Below are 20,283 nucleotides of genomic sequence, written 5' to 3'. Positions count from 1 at the left end.
CATTGTAGTTCTATACCTTCCTGTTGGAGAGGGTATGTAGGTGAGGATCAGGAGACCATTGAGAAACATCTGGGCTTGGTTCTGCCACTTGGTGGTGGTGAAATTGCTGCCGAGTGACTCACCTTCTGAACCTCAATTGTCTCAATAAAATGGGGATCCTAGGGTGCCTGCGTGGCTCAGTTGGTTAAGCAACTGCCTTTGGCTCAGGTCATGATGCTGGAGTCCTGGGATCGAGTCCCACATCAGGCACCCAGCTCCAGGGGGGCTCTGTTTCTCCCTCTAACCCTCTCATGCTCTCTCACTCTGTCTCTGTCTCTCTCTCTCTCTCTCAAATAAATAAATAAAATCTTTTAAAAAAAATGGGGATCCTAGCAGGTATACTGGGGGACCAAATGCAAGGTGTATAAGAAAAGTGCTTGAACATGACCAAGTTGTACACCAAGTCTGGGAATATAATAATAGTTGCAATAAAAGTAAACTTCTTGGAAATTATGCCTTTTTCCCACCTTAGACAAAACTGTGTATCTTTATGTTGTGAATCATCCCCACATGAAGTCCACGGTGGAGAAATTTAAATTTGAGGAACAACAACATTCTCTTGTACACTTGAAAACTATAAAACATGAACTTCTCAAGAGGTATGGAATTAAAGTATTTTGCACTTCTATTTATTTTGCATCTCTGCTGTGTGCTTTGTTTTCTTTTGTTCAGCAGGCTTAAACTTTTGTTTTGCAGCACTTTTTTCCTAAAGCTTTCAAGAGGTTCCCATGGTGACACTGCCCAGCATCTCACTAGAAATTGCTGTATTCAGTATTGAATACCTTTATATTCTCCAACTCTCTGAAAGCATTTTAATCCTATAAAGGTGTTCAATTAGATTCCCAGCTCTAATTCCATCCTCTGTACCACAACAATGCAATACTCACTATTGGGATCTCTTCAAACACCTACACCTTTTTCTAGTTGTCCCAGTAGGTTGTGTTCTGAGAGCCTTACTGGCTGGGTGTTAAAACCAGCCTCCAGATGGGCCATTCCTTTGTTTGATAAAAGCTTTAGGACAGGATTTGAAAAAAGGCTATTGGCTCATATAAAAATTCCCATTTACTAAACATTGACTGTGTGCCAGGCCCTGTGTCAAAATAGTTCATTTAATTCTCCCAACAGCCTTTAGTAACAGGCATGAGTAAACTGGGACCTAAGAAATTTTGGGTTAAATTACCCAAATTACATAATTTGTAAGTGGCAGAACCAGGGTGTAAGCCTTGATTGGTCCGAATTAAAAGCTAGACTCTCGGTCATAGTGATGAACATCCTTTTTACTCTGTTGAGAAAAATAGTTTAGTCTTTTAGTGTGTAGTTTGCTTGTTCTAAGGCTGTAACAAACAAGGAGGAGCTTCTTTTATAAAATGGACTCAATGCTGAAAGACAGTAGAGGTTAATCTTTCCCGGGATAGAGGATCAGAAAAAGAAAAGGAAGGAAGTTCACTATCTTTCCTTTGCTGTCTTTCTCAAAATCATGTATGAATTTCTCCCTGTAGAATTAGGGATGACAAAAGCAGAGGGCAGAAGAAAAGAAGTGGGGGGGTCACTGAACTCTTCCCATGATGAGTTGCACTGGGTTCAGAGGCACAGCAGGAACCAGGACCACCACGGGGTGACTGAGAAACTGTGGGCAAATCTCTCAACCCTAGTGAAATGGGGGTTCTGTCACTGGCTTGACTTACACAACTGGTGATGGTGACCTCTGACCTCACTGAACAAATTCCTTTCAGTGAAAACATAGCACGAGGGAAAACTTAATAGGCAATTACTTTTTTTTTTTAATTTATTTATTTGACAGACAGAGATCATAAGTAGGCAGAGAGGCAGGCAGAGACAGAGGAGGAAGCAGGCTCCCTGCGGAGCAGAGAGCCCGATGCGGGGCTCAATCCCAGGACCCTGGGATCATGACCTGAGCTGAAGACAGAGGCTTTAACCCACTGAGCCACCCAGGCGCCCAATAGGCAACTACTTTATTGGAGAGTTACCATCCCAGGACCCAGAAGCGAGGGATCAGCCTGAGGCAGGGAGAGGCGGGTGTGATTGGGTTGAACTATGTCCTCTCAAAAAGATATGCTGAAATTCTAACCTGCCATCCCTCCACCGCAACATCTCAGAATATAACCTTGTTTAGAAATCAGATTACTGCAGGTATACTTAGTTAAAGGAAGTTATATTAAAAGTGGGGTGGATCCTTAATCCAATAAGAAGAAAGACAGACAGGGAGAATGCCTGTGGAGATAGAGAGTGAGATTGGAGTGAAGCATCTACAAGGTAAAGAATGTCCGGAGTGACTAGCAGCTAGAAGAGCCAAGGACGGATTCTCCCATCGAACCCTCAGAAGGAGCATGGCTCTGTCAGCACCTTCACTTCAGAGGTCTCACCTCCTGCGAGACAGCAAATTTCTATCGTCTTCCACCCCAGTTTGTGGCACTCTGTCACGGCAGTGCTAGGAAGCTCATGCAGAGGAGAGGCTATGGTGAGTGTTAATGAAGCCAGCCACTGCCGAGTGCAGCTGCTTGAAATCATAGGATTGTCCTCCTGTAGGCAACATGAACCTCATTTTCGGACAATCTGGCTGCCATAAGAAAGGGAGAAGAGTTTATTCACCAGTCCCATCTCCTGAGAGCCGAAGTTTGCCCCCAAAGGGTATTAACTCCTGAAAATTCCTGATTGTGCATGTGCAAGTCAAGCCTGGTGATTATCCCATGCTTTGGCCTCAACACAGAAGCCTGGAAGTAGGAGCCGGAGGCTAGTAATAAAAATGAGGTGGGGGGGGTGGGAGGTTGGGGTACCAGGTGGTGGGTATTATAGAGGGCACAGCTTGCATGGAGCACTGGGTGTGGTGAAAAAATAATGAATACTGTTTTTCTGAAAATAAATAAATTGGAAAAAAAAAAATGAGGTAAGGGTCTGTCAGAACCAGGCAGAGCTGGTTGGAGGAGTGCCATCTGGAACAGAGCAGGTGAAGTTTGGAGGACCTAAAGAGTACTTTTGAGAGGTGCCCTGGTACTCAATCTTAACCAAGCAATTCAAGCGGTAGAACAAGGTGCTCTGGGATCGAACTTAACATGTGGTGTCTGCCAATACTTTTTGGAAGAATGAATGCTTAAGCTGAGACACAAAAGATGAGTGGCCTAATGATCTCGGAAACGTCATTGTAAATCAAAACCTCAAAGTATTTCCTGATTCATCCAAAATTTTTCTAAATTCAATCTAAAAGTATTTCATTTTTTACACTTTTTCTCTTTTTTTTTTTACTTTTTTTTTTTTTACATTTTTTTCAAGTCACCATCTCTTTTTTCCTTTTCCAAAATGTAAATGACTTTATTGTTCTTTACTCTTATAGGTGTATGACTTGTTTCATTTAAAAATTTTCATAATACCAAAGACTATAAGCAAGAAAGAATAGCACTCACAATCCCAATTATAAAGGTCAGGATGGACTGGGTTATGTTACAATAACAGCAAAGAAAAACTGTAAGGTTTTTAGTGGCTCAAAACCATAAATTTTGTTTTGTTTTCTTATTCATGCTACATGTCCAATGTAAGTGATTCAAGGATTCAATTTTATATTGTCCTCCTATAGGGCCCTAACGGGCCACACTTTCAGTCATCAGAAAAGTTGCTGGTTACTGCCAAAGAGTAAGGGATGCATGGTGGATCTCATACTGGCCCGTCTTCCTTCCGGAAGCCACACACATCACTTCATCTCACTGGCCAAAAGCAAGTCATGTGGCTGGGCCGAACATCCAGGGCATGGAGAAGTCTAATCCTAGAAGAGGGTGAACCAGAGCTATTGATGACCACCGATAATAACCATTGTTGCACTGTGACCATTGCACATAACCATGATTGACATTTACAAGTCAGCGATTTGGAGTTGAGGGTTTTGTATGTGTATATATGTGTTTTTGCTGACTTTTGTGGAAGGGAAGATTGAGGAAATAATAAACGGCTCAAAGAAAACCCATCAGGTGCAATGAAAAATCATGTCCTTTGTGTGGAATTTCTTCATTCATACTGCTTCGTGTATACTTTTTCAAACTGATGAACATAAGGGTCTTTGAGATTCAGTGTTTTTGACAACAGTCTAGATATTTAAATATACCATGGGTTTTGCTCTCTCTCTTTCTTTTTTTCACTATAGCCTGAATGACATTGTGGTTCTTGGACCAGAACAGTTTTATGCTACAAGAGACCACTATTTTACCAACTTCTTCTTGGTGCTGTTGGAGATTATCCTGGATCTTCGTTGGAGTCATGTTCTTTTCTACAGTCCAAGAGAGGTCAAAGTGGTAGCCAAAGGATTTAGTTCTGCCAATGGGATCACAGTCTCACTAGACAAAAAGTATGCTTTTTATAATTTTCCAATACTTTGCTCTTGACATTTTAGTGGATTTCTTCCTTTGAGAGGTGGTTACCTCCTTAAGTTTAAGTCGTCGCTGGATAGGTGGACAGGTCGGGTATGGCCAGGGTTCACACTCTATGTTTGATCATAAACACACCATTTGCCCTCTTGCATGTTAGCACCCCCCCACACAAACACAATGAAATGAAGGATGTGGATTCAAGGATGTGAGGTCCTTGGTCCAATTTAACATGTGACTCTAGAAGCAGTTACCCAACACACTGAAAAGGAGAATAAATGCCCAATATCTCTGCCTTTATGAGGCTGAAAGGTGTTTAACTACTTACACTAAGTTGACTTACCCAAAAGTTATTTTTAGAGGAGACCTGACTTAGATTGGGCATCGTGACTGTATCAATTTCATATTTACTGATACACAACAGCAGACTTTTATAAATATGATTTTATGCAGCATGAAATTCTATGAGAATCTCTTTTAAAGTGTTTTAGATTGGATGGTTTTTTTGAAAAAGAAATGTACCCCATGAATATTACTATGTGCATTTGAGATAATAGAGATGATCCCTGTAGAAAACATCTCTAAGTTCCACTTCTTTTTAAAAAATGATTATTATTGACTTTCATGGTCATCTGATACTTCTTTGTAAGCACTAGTTTCTTGTGGAAGTATAGACTCTTTTGACTTATAATAAAGAGGTCTGCTTAACTCCACACAATTTAAGGAATACATTGTGGCTCCGAAGTAATGAGACCAAGCTTATATGTCACCTAGAAACACCAAGTTCTTTACTTTATAGTCACATCTCATATTTAATGCTTACTTCAAGCTCTTGAAGAATACTGAAAATAAGTTTCTGTTATCTTCTTGTACCGTGCTTTAGAAAGACATTGCAGGGGCACTTGGAAACCTTGTGAATTGTTAGACCTCTCCTCCAAAGTAAAAGTTAATGTCATCTCTCATTACTACTTGCTTACATCTAAATGCTCTTTTCTTCAAAGGTTTATCTACACAGCTGATGTAACTGCTCAGAACATTCATGTCCTGAAAAAACATGAGAACTGGGATTTAACTCCAGTGAAGGTAAAAGTCTCCTGGCTTGCCTGGTCCCCCCACCATGTGGCCTCTTAGATCGGTTCCTATGCCTGACCTAGGAATGTGCTCCTTGAATGCAGGAAACATGACCATTTTAGAAGAATATCAGTGAGATTGTGCTTGAACTTCTAAAATTCAATAGTAAGGCCCTTAAAAAGACCCATTTTAGGAGCCAGAAGGAGCTAGTGGGAGGGAGGAAGGGTCGAGAAGAAAGTTGAAACCACGTCTTTGTATTTCCTATTTGTTGGAAGGTGATACATCTGGGCACCTTAGTGGATAATTTGACGGTGGATCCAGACACGGGAGATATTTGGGCTGGATGCCATCCTAACGGCATGAAGCTACTGGCCTATAACCCTGCAGATCCTCCAGGGTCCGAAGTAAGTGCCTGTATTTCTCTGAGCTCACAGGCAAAGCTGCAAGAACAATTTGTTGAGGTGACTTGGGAGAATTTAGTGGGTCACATGCGGTGTTCCAGAACAGAACAAGTTCTGCATATGGAAAAAGCAGAGATTTTAGCAGGATGGAGAGTTACAGCCCATTAACCTTTTCAGGTCTCCTGATGCCAATTTCACACCAGTGCTAGACAACATGTCCCATCCTTGTAAGGGCTGTGCTTGTTATTGGGAAGAAGTGATAAGTAGGAGCTTCATTATTCACACTGACCTAGCTTGCCATATCATATTTCTAATCAGGATGTAGGCTCTGAGAAGGGCCTGAAGTTAGGCAAAGGGAAAGTCCTATGTGGGACCATCTGCTTTCACACTACTATGAAGCTCAAAAGAAAGGATTTAAATGACTGTAGCCTCAAAACAAAATTAGTTTTTCCAGCAGGTTCTAATATATATGATAGTGTTGAAGAATGTCTCATTTTAAAGATGCTATTTGTGTTATTTAAATCTCTTCTAAAACAGCTGTGCCTGGGTGGCTCAGTCGGTTAAGCATCTGACTCTCTGTCTCAGTTCAGGTCTCTGTCTCAGGGTCATGAGTTCAAACCCTATGTTGGGCCCCAGCATGAGCATGGAACCTATGAAAAAAGGAAAAAGAAAAAAAATCTTCTAAAACAGTAGCATATACCATTGAATTTTATATGGCATTAAAAATAGGAGAGTTTTCTATAGGAGAGTTTAAGAATAACAAATCTCTAGTAAATTCAATATAGATATAAATTCTTGGCACACAAATTCTGAGAGATTAATTCACAAAAATGTATTGAGTGCTTAGAGTGGGCCAAACTTTTTTTTAAGGCCTGGAATATGTCAGAAAACAAAATATACAAAGATTTCCGCTCTTCTGGAGGGGGAATTGACAATGAACAATAAGTGTAAGAAGTAAGTGAATTATATAGCAAGCTTGAAGGTGGTAAGTTCTATGGGGAAAAAAGTATAACAGGGTAGAGGGGATCAGGATTTCTGTGAACAGGGGGATGGGCAGTCCTATTATTAAATACAGGAATCAGGGTAGACCTCATTGAGAAGGTAAGGTGTGGAGAAAGATATAATGTTTGAATCTAGGTTTGGGGAGTTGGGAAATTGAGATTCAAATCCCAGCCTGGTAATTGGCCCTGGTAAATATCCAGATTTCTGCTTCCAATATTGCTCTTCCTCAGTTAAAAAGAAGAAAAATCTGTTTCTCTAATTTATTAACATATTAATCACAGCTTCTTAAAAACAGACAAACAAGCAAGCAGAAACATCAAAAACAAAAGCAAAAACAAAAGTTCAGTCTGAATCTAGAGCCTAAAGAACTGTTACCCCAGGCCACCAATCTACCTGGGCTCAGACACACGCCCCCCAAAAGTGAGCCATATTACTCTTTACAAACACCCAATAACGTCTGCTGTAAGAGAATGAAAATATGATCTAGAGCATGTCTGGAAAATTGTTCAGGATCTTTCTCTTGTCTCTGTTTTCAAGTTCATCATACATTTATTGTAGATAAGGCTTTTTCCTTCACAATCAATGACACCCTTCCCTTGTGGTTGAGGCTTCACTTTTCTATCTACGTGAGTCCCAAGTTTGAGTATTTTCATGTAACTAACCTGAGATGAAGTTATAGTATCTTCCTTAAGATGAAAAGAGAAAACTCAACTCAACTCTCTTCCTAATAAGTGTCGATACATGCTCATGACTCATGAGTTTCTAATTGATTTTCTTTAATTCCTATCATGTGCTGTTTCAGTGAACTTCCTCTAGGCTATTCAGAAAACTGAGCTCTTACATGTTTACTGATGAACAAACTTAAGTGTGTTGATCTTGAGATTCAGTAACAGTAGTAGGTGGGATGTGTCTGATTGACTTCCAAAGTGTGCATTCTTTATGCTTCTGAGCCACGTTATAGATACGAGGGGGGTTCCAGCTGGGACAAGTACCACCCTACTGGTTACGAGATTAGGTTGGCTTGCTAACAGTGTCCCTTCATCCTCTCTGTCTTGTGTTTCCCTCCCCATACAGTAGGCCTAGTCAAAGGTAAGACTCTTCCTCCAGACGAACACTATTCACTTGAGAATTAGATAAGAACGGCCACTGGTTCTCACCTCCTTCTTCTATAGGAGATGTCCGAACTATCGAAATTGTGTAAACAGTCTTGTTGGTGCACAGACCTAATTAGAACATTAATACTTTCATCAGAATACCCCCCCAAAAATAATTGCACACAAATTTCAGTGTATCGATTTCTGGGAACTATATTAGTCCTAGAGTATTGGAGAAGGAAAATGTCCCTGGCAGCTGTTTGCTCGTGTAGCATACTGACGAATAATATTTTTCTTGACAGGTACTTCGCATCCAGAATGTTTTATCTGAGAAGCCTAAAATCAGCACCGAGTATGCCAATAATGGCTCTGTGCTTCAGGCAAGCACCGTGGCTTCTGTGTACCACGGAAAATTTCTCATAGGCACGGTATTCCACAAAGCTCTGTACTGTTTGCTCTAGACTCCAGACATCCCCAAAAGTCGTTTCAACTAAGGAAACACAAAATGACAAGCAGCAAGATAAATGCGTTTATTTGGGGTCTTAGGGTTTGCAAACATGGGAGACACGGATTCGACTAGAATTGAAAGCGTGTTGCAGAGAGACCAAGAGGTTAGAGTTTTTAAAGAGGAAGGAAGAGATTTACCTAAGTTGTTTGAAGAAAAGGTGCTTGGTGTTGGTATAGTTACAGTGACACTAAGCTGTGTGTGGCTGGTTGCTAGGGCGAGGTAGAAAGTCCGTTCATGTCCATCTTAACTCCTAGTAGATGCCTGGGACTTGTGCTGAGCTTAGCGAAAATTCTGAGAATTTGATCCAGAACAAGTGCATAAGCCCCATCTCCTCGGTGTCCTCCCGGGTCCCTTTTAAATAACTCTCTTAGTAAACATTTACTCGATTTTATTGTCTCTGTTGTCAATCTTCATGTTTAGTAAAAATTAAAAAAAAATTACGGGCACCTGGGTGGCTCAGTCAGTTTAGTGTCTGCCTTTGGCCTGGGTCATGATCCCAGGGTCCTGGGATTGAGCCCCACATAGAGTTCCCTGCTCAGCCAGGAGTCTGCTTCCCCTCTCTCTCTGCCTCTTCCCCAGCTTGTTCTCTCTCTCACTCTCTCTCTCAAATAAATAAATAAAATCTAAAAAAAACCCACAAAAACACAAAACACCCTCACTCATATGATAAGGAAACTGTACAGAAATGACAAAACCAATAATAGTGTGCCCGGCTTTTCTTATGCAAAGAAGCCTAGCTATTATGTAATGCCCACCAAGTCCTAAGTCAAGTGAGTGACAGTCCAGTAAGAAGCCAGAATTCTCAATGCTTTTTGTCCAGTATCCCCAATATTCTTTCTACAGTAAGATGTGCATGCTCTGGTGAGTGAGCATTCCAGCTGACCCAGGGCCCCTTGCTAACCAGGAAGCAAAATTACCTCCTACACTTGACGTTCTCAGCCTACTGTGGTCCGGATCTGGAGTAAAGCTGATGCTCAAATACTGACAAATCCCCTTCTCTTCTTGTGTTTGTGCTAGGTACAAACTGCCAGTCAGGCACCTAGGCCATGGATAAAAGCAAGGACTGGCACCAGGAAACTGCCAGACCCTCTTGCAGCCTTTCTGGTACAGACACCAGAAACCACATTCTGGAAAATCTGACAGAGACTCCGCCTTCCTGGGTACCTTAGGGCGAACAGGGCTAATCTGTTCCTTTTTAACACGCCTTTTTGTGGAGGGCTGTTGGTGTCTGAAGTACTCTAATCAGCTTACTCTTAAATCATGGAATGGAGCCTTAGAGCTGTGACCTTCAACTGCTTCAGACGTGCCCTCTGGTTAATTCAATACACACCCTATTAAGCAACATCCCACAGACTTCAACCTGAGGAATCACAAATAAATAATATGGGGGCGCCTGGGTGGCTCAGTGGGTTAAGCCGCTGCCTTCAGCTCAGGTCATGATCTCAGAGTCCTGGGATCCAGCCAGGCATTGGGTTCTCTGCTCTGTGGGGAGCCTGCTTCCTCCTCTCTCTCTGCCTGCCTCTCTGCCAACTTGTGATCTCTCTCTGTCAAATAAATAAATAGAATCTTAAAAAAAAAAAAAAAAAAGTCCTGTCTTAAGGACCAACTCAAGCTTAGTTTGATGAGAATGAATAGAAATATTCTTTTTCTGTTCAAAAACCAGGACAGCCTTTGGCAAATAGCTAATGGGAGTCAGTCTGCCCATGCACTCCACCTTCTTCTCCTTTTGCGACTTCTGCTGGGGAGTAGTTGATTTTTTTTCCCCCCTCTCTTCTGGGGATGGGAAATTGAGGAGGCGTCTTTATTTCCTAAAGATTTTTGCTCAATTAGATCTAAGTTTTGCTGACAAGTGTCGTATCGGGGTAAAATTCTACTGTGTAGCCCATGCAGCCCTTTTTGATTTAGACAGTAAGACTGTAGTTCCCATTGATTCAGAGGAGGAATGACCCAGCAGAATGTTTTAGTTAGTTCTTAGATTTTAAGTTTCAAGGGGCGCCTGGGTGGTTCAGTGGGTTAAAGCCTCTGCCTTTGGCTCAGGTCATGATCCCAGGGTCCTGGGATCAAACCCCACATCGGGCTCTCTGCTCAGCAGGGACCCTGCTTCCCCCTCTCTCTCTCTGCCTACTTGTGATCTCTGCCTGTCAAATAAATAAATAAAATCTTTAAAAAAAAAAGAGAGAGAGAGATTTTAAGTTTCAAAAGCCTAATAATCAGAGAGACACAGAAAAAAAAATAATGGCTATGAGCAATAACTAAGATATAGTCAATTAAAAATAAAGTCTTATTCTCTGTTTCTAATCTTTATACCTAATAGATTGTACAAAGTTTACCAGACTAGAGGCAACATGGAAAGCCAGAGACGGGATGACTAAGGGCATTGATATGCTGGTAGGTTCCTGAGAGTTGGCTCTGCCCTGTCTTCTCCCCAGGCCAATTTAGGAAAGGCTGGATGATAAAACTCCTACAAACATTTGGGGGATCTGATTATTGATAGACTAGTGTGTTCTTTCATGGAGAGGGCTTAAGAAAGTCACAAAGCTCTGGGGTTCCCCTTCATGTAGGTGCTTCCAATCTTGAGGTGATTCTCTTGGTGTGGGAAGCAGGGGGATTTCCCCTCCTAATAAATGCTGCATTTTGATGACTCATTGTGATCCTTTCCCTGATCTCTCTATTTATTGTCAGAGACGTGACTGGTGATTAGGGGTAGTTCAGCTCTGGAAGGAAAATAGTGACAATAAGAGCAAAAACCTATACGGTAGCCAGAGCCAAGATGGCCCCCAGATGATATGTGACTGTCAAGGCTAGGTTATATAAAAACATTGCAGGTTTGACCTTGCTCACGAAAATTGTGCATCATGATATAAATTTCTGACTGTTTTAAAATGCCAAGCTCGGGAAGTACTTTGTTATAATAATTAGTCAACTAATGAAACAGGAAACCATGTATAATGTAGAGATTCAACAAAAGCCAAAAAGTTCATTCTTTAAAAAGATTAATAAAAACTAATACACATTTGGTGAGACTTATCAAGAAAAAGAATGGCTCAATTATCCAGTGTCAAAAATGAAAAATAAGACATGCAGATTCTATAGACATTAGAGAGATAAAAAGAAGAGTTGATGAACTACTTTATGCCAACAAATTTGAAATTTTTACGAAAAGAACAAACTTCTAAAAAGAATATAGTACTGTATTAACTAGGGTAAGACTAAACTATTATACAGAGCAAAAATACAATGTCTTTTTTTTAGAAAATGTGTCTTTCCTTTTCCAGTTCAGGAGAGTGATTGATGGGACAACTTCCCTTGATGGGGCCTTTCAGAGACATTGCTGGTCAGGTTTTTACAGGAAAGAGAAGGCACACTCAAAGAAGGCTATTGAAGGAAGCTCTTTAAGGGGACTCTTGACACAAGAGTAGGAAGATTAAGGGAAACTAACAAGGTACAATATAACACCTCAGTGCTAGCAATGGAGAGGGAGAGATGAGGGGTAGAAATGGGGGAGGCAAAGAACTCTTTCTAACTGTAGGTTTGAAGGAACAAGTTATGGAAGCAGCTACTAAAATCAGAAGAGAATAGATAAAGGAGAGACCATTGCAAAAGATGCTGTGGTCATTGGTAGAAGGAGGGAGCCACCCTGTGACAACTCAGCAAAGAGAAAACAAAGGAAATAAATATCTTAACTCCCCTTCACCCTCCCAGCTAGAAGTCGGAAGACAAGGGAGCTATTAATTGAGCCCATAAAGCCTCCAGGATGCAGAGCAGTAGGGAGTTGCATAGAGAGTGGACCTTGAGCAACATGTTACTTGCACCATTGTCCAGGGGATTGTAGTTATCTGCATAGTGAAAGCTAGGTCACAGCCACGTCCGTGTCCATCAAACGGGAAGGAGAGGAGAGAGGATGTCAAGGAGAAATACCCAGTGTCTTAAGACCCAGGACTAGAAATGGCAGTCATTACTTCTTCTCCCTTAGTAATGGTAAGAACCAATCACATGGCCACACCTGACTCACTATAAGTAAAATTGACTGATGGTATATGATTGGAGAGGCATATGTTTCAGGAGAAAGAAAGAATGAATTTTAGTGAGCAATTACTAATCCGTGTCACAGTCCGCCCCTCAGCCGCTAAACATCCCTCCGCACCCTTCTCCCTTGCCAAGGAACATAAACTAAATTTCTACCCAATTTCTGTATCCAGCTCAAAGCACAGGACCTCTGGGTGATGTTCTGACCTCTGCATCACGTCCATATATGGCTGCGTGTGGCAGCCTAGAAAATAAAAGTATTGCCCCATACACATATCCAATTACGATGATTGCGTATGAACTAAAACACTCCTAGTAAAAGAAAGGAGGAACGGAACACACCCGGCTCTGGAACAAAGAGATTATTACACCAGAGAGGAGTTGAGAAGATTCCTTGTCTTGGCAGTTCTCTTTCTCACGTTCTCTGTGAGTCCAAATTTTTCCTCTCGGGAATGTTTCCTAGTGCTTCGCGCTTTAAGGCCGTGTCTGAAGCGGATGCTGGGAAGACTGAAATTTTAGTAGCCCTCTTCCTAGAGTATCGGTTTGGAGTCTGAGGACATTTTCAGGGCAGGCTTCTGGTTGCTGTGGAAATAGAAGTATCTGAGAAACCCGATAGGCTTCCGTGTCTGTTTTCATTCAGTGCCAGGTGCCAACAACAACACGCTCAGATTTCTTTTTGAACAATGCTTTCAAGCCCGCTTTACTTCCTTGTTTCCATGTCTAGCCATTGCTCTCATTGAAAGTCTGTCTCCTTTGAGGCTATCTAACAGGTAAAATGAGGCCATACCGTCAATATAAACTTGCACAGTGCTAGATCATTTGGGAAAAGCTACGAGTCATAGCAATCCTACCTCCTGTTGCTGGGACACAGAAACAAATTTCTAGACCTTCTCAGTAGTTTTCTGCTTTTGGTCCACTAGTTTCTACCTGAGCACACCGTTTCCTTACTGTCCTCTATTACAAACATCAAAGAACAGCCAACATGCATTAACAGTCTTGTGACTGTCTGGTTAAGTGGCCAACCTTTCAGATGACTGCAAGAAACAGTTTTATTATACATTTTTGTGATGACATTACAAGGGTTTCCAATTTTGCAGCCTGTGGTATCTGTTTCCTCAACTCGAGTCTAACCACATATTTAAGATTATTCTTAGAAAGCCATTTTTAGGTTCAAATTTCTATATTTCTAAGGTCATGCTAAGCTCTAGTAACAAAGTAACCCCAAATATAGTGGCTTAAAGAACATAGACATTGCTAACAGGTAGTCCAGCATAGTGGGTGAGAGCACAGATTGGGGAATCTAATTCTCTGGGTTTGAATCCCAATTCAGTTGCTTACTAACTGTGCAACTCTGGCCTTGTCTGAGTCTCGGTTTTGTTATCTTTAAAATTGAGGTAATGGGGTGCCTAGGTGGCCTGCTTGGTTGGGCATCTGACTCTTGGTTTCAGTTCAGTCATGATCCCGGGGTCGTGGGATCGAACTCTGTGTGAAGCTCTGTGCTTGGCTGATCTCAAATCTGCTTGAGATTCTCTTCCTCTCCCAGAGCCCCTCCCCCTGCTCTCTCTCTCTCTCTCTCTCGCTCTTGCTCTTTCTCTCAAATACATAAATAAGGGCGCCTGGGTGGCTCAGTGGGTTAAGCCGCTGCCTTCGGCTCAGGTCATGATCTCAGGGTCCTGGGATCGAGGCCCACATCGGGCTCTCTGCTCAGCAGGGAGCCTGCTTCCTCCTCTCTCTCTGCCTGCCTCTCTGCCTGCTTGTGATCTCTCTCTGTCAAAAAAAAAAAAAAAAAAAAATCTTTAAAAAAAAAATAAAGTCCCTATTATAAAAAAAAAAATACATAAATAAATAAATAGAGAAAATTGAGGTGACAATAGTAACTACCACCTAGAGTTGGTAAAAGGATTAAAAGAGGTAATCTATGTAAAACTTACCAGTTCTTGTTACATGCCAAGGTTATATAAGTGCTTGCTAATTTAAAAAATACATTTCTAATCTCTTTGATGTAAAAAAAAAAAAAAATAGCAGATAAGTGTGCCTGAGCAGATCAGTGTGAAAATTCAAATCCTTGTGGTACTTCAGGGGCCTAGCAGTTTTTTCACAGCTGGCATTTTTGTTCTGTAGAGCATTGTCCTCTTCATGGTCAGTCATCATACTAGATTCCATCCCATGGAAATGGGAGAGAGTATAAGGAGGTGCACCAAGTGTCTGCAGGCCCAACCCGGAATTGGCACCAGCCACTTCCACTGACCTTTTGTGAATAAGGGCACAGTGATACAGCTATAGCTAACTGAAAGCCAGACTGGAAAATCTAGTTTCGCTGGGGAGCTTTCTGCCCAGAAAGGAGGGGTTTGTGTAGGTAGCTAGTGCCCTTTACCATATACCTTAAGCAAACTCAAAGAAATTTTGGAAATCATAATTCTATACTCATTCTAGAAAATTAGTTAGTAATAAAAAAATCATCACATTAACAGGAACTAAAAACTAGAGACAACCAAGTGTTGATAAAGTTGAAATGGATAAATAAATCATGGTAAATCCAGACAGTGAAATACTACCTAGCCATGTATTCCACAATTAGAGCTATATGGAAGGACATGGATGAATTCCACGAATAACATAAATGTTGAGCTAACAACACAACAACAAAATGAATACATGTAGTATGCTTTTATCTGTGGAAAATTCCAAAAGAAGCAAAATTAAACAATGTTGTTTGAGGACGCATGAATAAGTGATTAAGTTAGAACACAGAGGTGATAGTTATCACAGAAGTTAGGATAGTGGCTGCCTCTAGGGAAGGTGGGGATTGTGGTCAGGGAATGACACAAGGTAAAACTTCTGGGGTACTGACAAAATTACATTTCTTGATTTATTATTTCTTTAAATAATAATAAATAAATTGATTATTTCTTTAATAATCATTACATAACTGTATAAATATATATCATAAATATATATAAATATATATTATATATTATAAATATATTTCTAGTACTTATTTATAAATATGTATATTTATAAATATATATTTATGATATATAAATATATATTTATGATATATGTGCCATATATATGTCACATATAATATATCTCACAATAGATTTTTCATGCATATGGAAGACCTAAGTTGACTTTAAAAGATAAAAATGAAGGGCAGAAGTAGGCCTAACAATAAAAATGGTTTGGTATTTGTGAAAGGAAAAATAAACAAACAGATCAATGGAAGAGAATAGAGATCTCAGCGATATTTCTCTTTGGGGAATTAATATCAGATAAAGTAGCAGTACTAATTAACAGGCAAGGGATGTTTGCTTAGGAGATGACATTAGGAGAATGGACTTGCTCTATGGAAGGAAATAAAACTATGTCCCATCACTGGATAACTACCAAACAAGGGTCTACAATCTTTGGAGTTAATAGAAGATAACGTAGGAGAGTATCTTTATGACCCAAGGGAAGGGAAGGACGTCCAAAAAGTTTTTCAAAAATATAAACCCTATGACAAAAAAATTGGTTGAACTTGAGTCATCAAAATGAAGAATTTCCATTCAGGGAAGGGCACCATTGACGAAGATAATGGACAAATACCAGAATGAGAAATATTTGCAATGTCAAACTGACAAGGTATTATTAAGTACAATATATTAGGAACTCTAGAAGTAAAAAAGTGGAGATAGTAACCCCAAAGAATCAGAGGCAAATGGTGTGAAGAAGCAATTTACAGAAGAAAGGGGAAAAAGTGAAGCACATGAAAAGATGCTGAGAGTTCTTAGTAATTGGAGAAGTGTCTTTTAAAACAGCACTCTAGGGGTACCTGGGTGGCTCAGTTGGTTAAGTGGCTGCCTTCACCTCAGGTCATGATCCTGGAGTTCCCGGATTGAGCCCCATATCGGGCTCCCTGCTCAGTGGGGGTCTGCTTCTCCCTCTGACCTTCCCCCTGTTTGTGCTCTCTTTCTCACTCTTTCGCTCTCAAGTAAACAAATAAAATATTAAAAAAAAAAATAACAGCACTCTAAATTGCTTTGTACCTAGTAGATTGTGAAAAATTAAAAGGCTCATATTGCCAAGTGTTGACAGTGTGGCAAGGATACAGAGGATCTAGGGGACTTCACTCATCTTTGGTGAGGGGATAGATGGTTGGAGCCACAACAGGTGAGACCCAGGAATCAAAAGCACTCTAGGGTTCGGAAACACATCTGTAGCCAAGATCCACACCAGCAAACCGGATGCTTGCAATACAGACTCTTTCTTCAATCGGTTTCAAATTTTAATCTCACTTAAGCCATTCTGATCTATAGACACAGAATTATATCCTGTGTTGTGGCTTCAAGATTTTTGGGAAAATAATAGGTTCGAGTTTCCTCTTCTGCCATACAAAAAGGCACACTAGAAGACATGAGACTGACCACCTCCTCCCCTGCCCCCACAACTGAGGTTCAGGGGCTGGTGTTTTATAAAAATCTCCCTGCACAGTTCTAATATGTGCAAGGGCTCTAAAACATGGCACCCAAAGGGTGCTGAAAAATGGACGGTGCTGATTTAATGTCCCCTCCATGAGTACGACCAGAATGCACACTCGCTATTATTGATGTACTTGTTCATATTGTTTGTCACAATATGGGAGGAATTTGTCAATAGCAAGAAAACAAATCATGTACCTTTTGCCAAAACTCATTTTTCCCACACAATGCGGTTGTTTGGGAAAGCAATTTACTGGAGATGCAAAATACCATAATTAGCATATTTGAGAGCAAGTAATCCAATTGAGGAAAACCAAGAGGAATGTGCTTGAGTTGGAGCACAGAATGTAATGGGAAACCTTTAAGACAATTAATCTGATACTCTCTAGAAGAGAAGTAGAAAAAGCTCAGACCATCGGGGATGACTTTGGGAAATAGTGAAATGAACACTTAACCACAAAAATTGTGCTCTTAGAGCTCTAGGCTTTGCCCACCGCAGGAGCCCTTGTGAATCACAGAAACCTCTAGAATATTATTGATTGTATTAAGAAGTAAAATCTAAGGAAGTAAAACCTAAAGGAAGCACAGGTGGAGTATTAATGCAAAATGTTAGTAATTTCTACTACGGAAAAAACAGTGGCTTCTGCAATGAATATGAAGATTGTCTGCGTAGAATGTAAACTCAAGATCTTGGGAAAATGAATTGTGCATGAATGGATTCTAGAGAATCCCACTAGCATTCAAAGCAATCATAAATGCTAAAAGTCTCACACACACACACACACACACACAAAGACAACACACATAATAAATGGAAATAATAAAGTCAGATGTGTGCTACCTTAACAGATTTAAATATTTTGGTCCTTTCCCTGTCTTTTTCTTATTGCCCTCACTCCTTTTCAGGATTTTCCCTGACACACAGTCTCTCACCAAGTCATGTGCTTCTGAAATCTTCTCCCAATCTCTAGTTCTAAGGAACCAGACACGGACGTTCCACATCATTCCCTTTTGCCCAAGAAGAGAAGACAGATACTCACCTTCTCAACCTCTATGGTAAACTGGATAACTGTTGCTCAGCTGCTCTGGTTCTCTTCTTGGTGTATGACCCTCAGCAGGCTGATGATAATCTCTGAGCTCTTGTGCTCAAGAGTGGACATATGACCTCTTGTGTCCAATGAAATGGCGATAGAAGGAATAGAGGTCACTTCCTGGTAGAAATTTTAAAAGCTGGTATGTGTTTCACTGTGTCTCTTTTCTCTTTGCCCCCAATTTGGTAGTACTCTAGATACAGTCTGCACTGCCAGACTGGATCCTGAATTGGTGATGACAGGACACAGAACTGCTGCCAACCTGCAATGGACATGTGCATGAGTGATAAATAAGCCAGTATTTCATTGGATGAATATACCATAAGTTATTTATCCATGCCACTGTTGCTAGACATTTATGTTGTATACAGATTTCTTAAATATGATGAACCAAGCTGCAATGAATTTTCTTGTTCATTTAATGCACAGATGTACTTTAATGTAAACACCCCTATTGGGCATTTATGCAAAACTGAAATCACTGGTTAATGGGGTGCACAGTATGTGCAGCTTTAGTAGATACTGACAAGCAGTTTTCCAAAGTTTCTGCACCAAAGTACCCTCCCACTCACAACGTTAGAGCTGTAGTTGCTCCACTTCCTTCCCAAATCTTACTAGTGTCATTTTCCTTAATTATATAAAAAAAAAATTAACCATTTTAATAGGTGTGTAGGCATATCTCATTGTGATGTTTACTTGCAATCCTCAGGTGGATAATGAAAATCAAACACATTTTCTTGGGCTTATTGGCCATTTGGAGTCTTCTTTTGTACAGGGAATGTTCAAATTTGGGCCATTTAAAATCTGGTTGACATTGTTTTTCTTATTAATTTGTAGTTGTGGGTTCTTTGTGGATACCTGTATTGAAAATATATTCTTTCATTTTTTGATGAGTCTTTTCACTTTCTCAATCATGTCTTTGATGGACAGAAAATTTGCAATTTTAATGAAATCTTAGATAACTTAGATATCAATATTTTCTTTTATGGATATTGCTTTGTGTTTCCCATTTAAGAAGTTTCCTGTTTAAGTAGATTACAAAATATGCTTCATTCTTATCTTATAAAAGATTTATTGTCTAACTTTAACTTTCCCCATTTAAATTTCTCCCCTATTTGGCGTATATTTTAGTGTATGCTGTGAGTAGAAATCAGGGTTCATTTGTAGCCACATGTATATTCAATTGGTACGACATTATTTATTGAAAAGAAATCCTTTCCCACAGATTGTAGTGGCACCTTGTCATAAGTAAGGTGACCATCCGCATGGGGGATTATATCTGGACTCTTTATTCTGCTTCACGAGATTGACAATCATTGAACCAACATCACACTGTTTTAATTATAGTAGACTTAGAGTAAGTCTTAATTTTAGGTAGTAAAATCCCCCAAAGTTGTTCTTCCTCAAAATTTCTAAAGTTCTTCTTTACTTGTACTTCTGTTTAAGTTTAGAATCAGCTTGTCAATTACTACAAAACTTCACTACAATTTTGATGGGGATTGCACTGAATGCCAGCATTGAATGGGGACCATGAACATTATTAAAATTTAAGTCTTCTAATAATGAATAAGAATAAATAAAATTTAATTCTTCTAATAATGAATAAAATTTAATTCTTCTAATAATGAATAAAGTATGCTCCTGATTTTCTTTTCCAATCTTGGATTTATTTATTTATGTTTGTATGTATCTGTTTCTTCTAGTTTAATGTTGCATATAGATGATAATAGCAAGTATCCTTGTCTCTGTCTTAATCACCAGGGAAAGCTTTCAATTTCTCAACAAATACAATGTTTGCTCTAGCTTTTCCCTTTTAGTTACTGTTCCTTGTCTGATTAGAACATTTTCATTCCATTTTTAATTTATTAGGACCCTTTAATATTTCTCTGCATTTATTAAGATAATCAATTTATTTTTCTTTTTTAGTCTATCAAGTATATGATGCATTTAAAGCTCTCTGCCAAACTTGGATACTGAGTATATTCTTCATTTGGTCACAATATATTACCTGCTTATATATTGTGGATTCAATCCGTTAATCCTTTTTTTATGGTACTGATGTTCATATTTATGATAAATATTGGCTGCAATTTTAATTTTCCTTTCTTGTAATACATCATCAGGTTTTTTTGTTTGTTTGTTTAATTTTTTTTTTTAATTTTTATTATTTATTTGACAGAGATCACAAGCAGGCAGAGAGGCAGGCAGAGAGAGAGGAAGG

The 20,283-nt window shown here is 39.8% G+C and overlaps 1 protein-coding gene across 3 annotated transcripts in view; it reads left to right on the top strand.

The window, feature by feature from the left end:
- Positions 1-8,876, top strand: part of LOC122904835 (serum paraoxonase/lactonase 3-like) — a 28,121-nt gene extending 19,245 nt beyond the window's left edge. For all 3 annotated transcript variants that reach the window (XM_044246068.1, XM_044246069.1, XM_044246070.1), the window contains 5 exons: positions 512-638; positions 4,190-4,390; positions 5,411-5,492; positions 5,756-5,884; positions 8,280-8,876. In XM_044246068.1, coding sequence (XP_044102003.1) covers positions 512-638; positions 4,190-4,390; positions 5,411-5,492; positions 5,756-5,884; positions 8,280-8,438 — 698 coding nt within the window. In that variant the 3' untranslated portion in view covers positions 8,439-8,876. The remainder of the gene's footprint in view (positions 1-511; positions 639-4,189; positions 4,391-5,410; positions 5,493-5,755; positions 5,885-8,279) is intronic.
- Positions 8,877-20,283: the final 11,407 nt, after the last annotated feature.

The sequence above is a fragment of the Neovison vison genome, chromosome 4, assembly GCF_020171115.1.
Source record: "Neovison vison isolate M4711 chromosome 4, ASM_NN_V1, whole genome shotgun sequence".
In the NCBI taxonomy this organism is placed as follows: Eukaryota; Metazoa; Chordata; class Mammalia; order Carnivora; family Mustelidae; genus Neogale; species Neogale vison.
This window is presented reverse-complemented; position numbering and strand designations above follow the sequence as displayed.